The following is a 5,000-nucleotide window of genomic DNA, read 5'->3' on the forward strand; positions in this document are numbered from 1 at the left end:
TAATTTGCTTCAGGGCCATATGCTTTAAGAGGTGTTATCTTGTTCATATCCACATGGTTTTAAAGACTAATGAGCTATCCTAACACAACACTACAGTAATGCCCAGAGATATATGGAAATGGGAATAGATTTTACAAATGTGTGTACGAGAGAGATATAGGGATGTGTCAGCACCTTATTGCAGGTGGTCCTCTGTAAGAAAGGAGAAAGACACGACCACCTTATTACCGCTAGTGCATGCATATGTGTGTGCTTCTATCTGTGCATCTGTGTGTGTGTGTGTGTGTGTGTGTGTGTGTGTGTGTGTGTGTGTGTGTGTGTGTGTGTGTGTGTGTGTGTGTGTGTGTGCGTGCGCATGTGTGCGCGTCTGTCTGTGTGCAATCGGTAACTCCCCTGGTCTCTCCAAAGCAGACGTGCCAGTCAGCTACTAGCTACTAACACACCACATAATGGGCACCAGTAGTTTGGTGTTAGCATCAGTAAGCGTGTTCAGGGCGACTGAGAACCGCACCGGTGCCCGTTCCCGCACCTAATCTTGCATTAGCCGGCGCATTCACAAGTCTGAGCAGTCGCGAACTGGAAATTAGTTTTTTCTCAGTGAACCGTGACGACAATGTGGCATCAGTTCATCCGGGCAACACAGACTAGTATGAACGCAGGTGGTTCGCAGGTATGCTTTTTAGTGCTCGACTTAAGTACGACTTTAGTAGTTTGGTGTTAGCATCAGTAAGCGTGTTCAGGGCGACTGAGAACCGCACCGGTGCCCGTTCCCGCACCTAATCTTGCATTAGCCGGCGCATTCACAAGTCCGAGCGGTCGCGAACTGGAAATTAGTTTTTTCTCAGTGAACCGTGACGACAATTGGCACCGGCATCGCTCTGGTCGGCCTGACAACAGTAAGTATATGTGTGTGTGTATGTGTGTGCTAGTGTATATTCATACCTCCTCTGGTCTGCCCAGTGCAGGCGTGCCGGTCAGCAGTATGGCTCTGCTGGCGTTCTGTATGATGGGCACCAGTAGCTTGGTGCGGGCTGCGTTGCGTGACTTCAGGTAGTGCGACTCGTCCACCACCACCACCTGGAAACACTGCTTGTTCAGGGCCTCCACCAGCTGGCGTGCGTCCGTGGTGAGCAGCCCGTATCCCAGCACCGTCACCTTGCTCACGCTGATGCCCCTGTGGCGATAGCACAAACAAGAAGAGACATTACATCGCGTTACATCACACTCAGCTGACGCTTTTCTCCAAAGCGACTTACAGTTACTTTACAGGGTATTGGTGACATTCCCTGGAGCCCTGTGAGGTTATTAGGTGCCTTGCTCAAGGGCACCTGAGCCGTGGGTGGAGGTGTAGGTAAGGGTGGGATTCGAAAATGCAACCCTCTGATTTGAATCCGTAACCATTAGGCTACCGCTGCCACACTTTTTACACAACGCATCCCGTAGTCCAACACGGTCACTCTGCTGACACTAAAGCACATGTTGAGACTTAGGCTGGGGGACATGGTGCTTGCGGGCACGTTTCGTGCATAAAAACCTGTCCATTTTACGCGCGGGAGAAGACCTGACACAACTTACAGACGTTTGCGTACGGTGCAATATTGACAAAACGGCGAGGGGCGATCTTCCGAACTTCCATGTTGAGGCCGGGGTAGAGAGAAACAAACAACTGTGGAAAACATTAATCAGAGCCCTGTTGGCTGTCAGCCCCCTAGTGATACCTCCCGTATCATGCAAAGTTCTCTGGTTGTCCTGAAGCCAGTATGTGCGCTCGGTCGCACAGAGTTGCATGCGAAATTGAAAGCACACAGCAAGCATGGCCCCCGGCCTTGATATTGTGAATGTCACCTTACTGCTGCTGATTGCTCTCCTCAGATATACACACCCATAAGGACATAATGCATTATAGAGCGTCTATAATTCCACTCTCCCTGACTGCTTTCTCCTGATAGCTAAGCCCCCATGTACGGTAAGACCATCATGCATGACAACGATTACAAGCATTAAGTCATGACTTCAAAATGTTAAATCCTAACCATCATTTCAGGAACCAATCCTTCGGAACTCTTCATATTCAAGTCAGCGTCTTGTTATTTTTGTGTACAAGGTCCTGTGCCCGACAAATTTTATTTTGTATTGTATGTGTGTGTGCGTGTGTGCGCGTGTGTGTGAGTGTGAGTGTGTGTGTGTGTGCGTGTGTGCGCGTGTGTGTGCGTGTGTGTGTGTCGTAACAAGCCCCATACACTAAGCTCAGCATGTTTACTGGTCGTTTATGGCGCAGTATCTATGACAGATCACTATACACTTTAATGGCTACTCATATGGGAGCTGGGGGCAGAGAGAGGGAAGGGGTAGAGGAGGAGAGAGGTACAGGGATGCAGATATGAGTAGGGAGAGATGAGAGAGAACGACTGAATCAGAGACAGACAGAGAGGGAGAGAGACAGATGGTGAGAGAGAGAGCGAGAGCGCGAGAGAGAGAGAGAGAGAAAGAGAGAGAACAACTGAATCAGAGACAGACAGGGAGGGGGAGAGACAGACGGGGAGATCGAGAGCGAGAGAGAAAGAGAGAGAGAGAAAGAGAGAGAGAGAGAGAGAGAGAGAGAGAGAGAGAGAGAGAGAGCAAGAGAGAGCAAGAGAGAGATACACAGACACAGACACACACACACACACTCAGAGGGATGAGTGTATGGGGACTCGGGCAGGCTTTACTTGTCTGAGTGTTTGGAGAGTAAATATATGGCCGTCTAGCTTCTGCCGGATTTACAGCACACCATAAAGACCCGGCACATAAATAACCCACAACAACTGCCACTCCATGAGGTACGCGAGGACAACTAGAAAAAACAAAATCACACTGTATTTGCCAATGATGACAACCTTCAACACTTCCCCATAGGGTTTTGATGGTTTTAGGAAAAAAGCACAGGTTTAGGATCCAAGATCTACCAAGGGATGAGACACACTGGATTCTCTAGGTCGTCCTCAGACGAGCCTTCCATCGTTGCTTCCAGTCATCCCGATTCTCCATACATCTTTTCAGTTCGCTGGTACTCTGGGCCAGAGCATGGCACCCCGACCGAAGCCCGACGGGCCGGGTCGGAACCCGACGGGCCGGGCCGGACTCGGACAAAAAAAATAGAATATCTGTCGGACTCGGGTCGGGCTCGGGCTTGAACCAAACAGACATTGTGAAAATTGTAAGCAATCAGAGGAAACGTTTCAGTTCATGAAAACGGCAGTTTTGTCATTAAAAAATAAGTAATTGAATATGCATAAATGAAAATGTTGGTAGGCTACTCGTGCGAGTGATTATTATTGGCTGTATGCACGCGCCAGTTACCAGTGGCAACATGGACGCTCACTCCCAGTCAGCCGAGCAGGAATGCCGAGTCAACTTGCTTTCTTAATAAGCGCCAAATACAGTTGTCAGTGAACGCGTGGTATTTTGTTGTAGGCCTAGTGTAGGCCATGTTTTAGCATGCCTTCGGTGCTGTCTTAAATGTTGAACATAAAATGACGAAGTTTGTCACTGCATTGCTCGCCAAGGATTACATTTCCAGCAAGGGGTAGCAAGGAGCATAATATGGATTAAAGAAGACGCACACGCTACGTGGAGTTGCCTAAGGTAGGGGCGAAGAGGTTTCCTGTTACTACTTTGTCCGCTGTGACATTTCATGTCCTTCACGTAGGTTCTTAATTCTTGTCACTTTTACTGTAGCCTACAGTTGTAACTCTGCGCGTGCAACCTTTCCTGATTTTATATTGACCGCATGGACATCAGGGAAATGACATTCTCTTGGAGGGCCGAACAGGCTACTGTTCTTCGGGGTGAACTTATAGCCCATCCTTCTTAACGACAAGGAGTGGCATCTTCACCGGCTCGCGGGGATTTAATTGCACTAACAGTAACGTAACAAATGCGTCCATAGCCGCGCTGACTGCATCCAAACCGTATTCGTTAGTTTTCGCCTTTCTTATCCTCTCACGCCCCTCCCATGCAGTTGATCACAGCACCTAACATCTCTGGTCTAACCGAAAGAAACAAAAGGTGCGCTGTCACATGTAGCTATGCGTGTGTTTATACTTACTATGCGTGCGTAACTAAATTAGGCTACAGCAAATTGCCTCATCCTAGTTGCCTATCCTGGCTATTTATCACGTGCTATTTTGAGTATGAAGGAGGCCACATAGAAAATATTGCTTGCGCACAGGTTCTGTTGTTATTACAGTGGTCTCGGGCTTCGGACGGGTTCGGACACAAACATTTTAATTAGTCTCGGGCTCGGGTCGGGGTTGATCACTTTTCTGTCGGCTGAGGGCCGGGCTCGGACAGAAAAAACCGGCCCGAGCCACGCTCTACTCTGGGCTCCGGCGTCCTTCTTGAGTATGTCCACAAATGTTAGTGTGGGACGTCCTTTTAACCGGCACCCATGTGATGGTTCCCATAGCACCAGTTTGCTGGCTGGCAGTTCTGGGTGCCTTTGGCCATGTCCTGCAAGTCTCATTCTCCTTACAGCTATCTTCTCGCTCACCCTTGGTATTCCCTCGTATAGGATTTCGTTGGTTACATGTGCACTTTTACTGATGTTAAGCACTGCACGCAGCATCCTGGTGTAGCACCCATCAAGGGACTTCTCTAGGGTTGGTTTCAGGGTCCAGCATTCACTGCCATAGAGATGGACGGACTCTACTGTCACGTAGAAGAAGCTGAGTTTGATTGGACGGGGGAGATTGGAGTTCCATACACTGGCCATACTGTTCAGGGCCCTCCACGCAAGTACCTTCATCACTTTTAGATGTGGATTGGTGTAATGTATGAGGATGGTTTGGGAGTCATGAAAGGGTTAAGCATCTTAACATCACACAAGCATGCACACACACAAAGATGCACACAAATGCACACACAGACTACAAGTCTTTAGTGCAATCTCCACCACATACAGGTATACAATACACTCCATCTTTGTAATATACGGTACATTGAAAAACATGACAGGGTTA

At 48.6% G+C, this 5,000-nt stretch overlaps 1 protein-coding gene across 1 annotated transcript in view; it reads right to left on the reverse strand.

Moving 5' to 3' along the window:
- Positions 1-5,000, reverse strand: part of zranb3 (zinc finger, RAN-binding domain containing 3) — a 120,296-nt gene that overhangs the window by 90,616 nt on the left and 24,680 nt on the right. The window contains exon 5 of the mRNA XM_063212502.1: positions 943-1,174. Coding sequence (XP_063068572.1) covers positions 943-1,174 — 232 coding nt within the window. The remainder of the gene's footprint in view (positions 1-942; positions 1,175-5,000) is intronic.

This window comes from Engraulis encrasicolus, chromosome 12 (assembly GCF_034702125.1).
Source record: "Engraulis encrasicolus isolate BLACKSEA-1 chromosome 12, IST_EnEncr_1.0, whole genome shotgun sequence".
In the NCBI taxonomy this organism is placed as follows: Eukaryota; Metazoa; Chordata; class Actinopteri; order Clupeiformes; family Engraulidae; genus Engraulis; species Engraulis encrasicolus.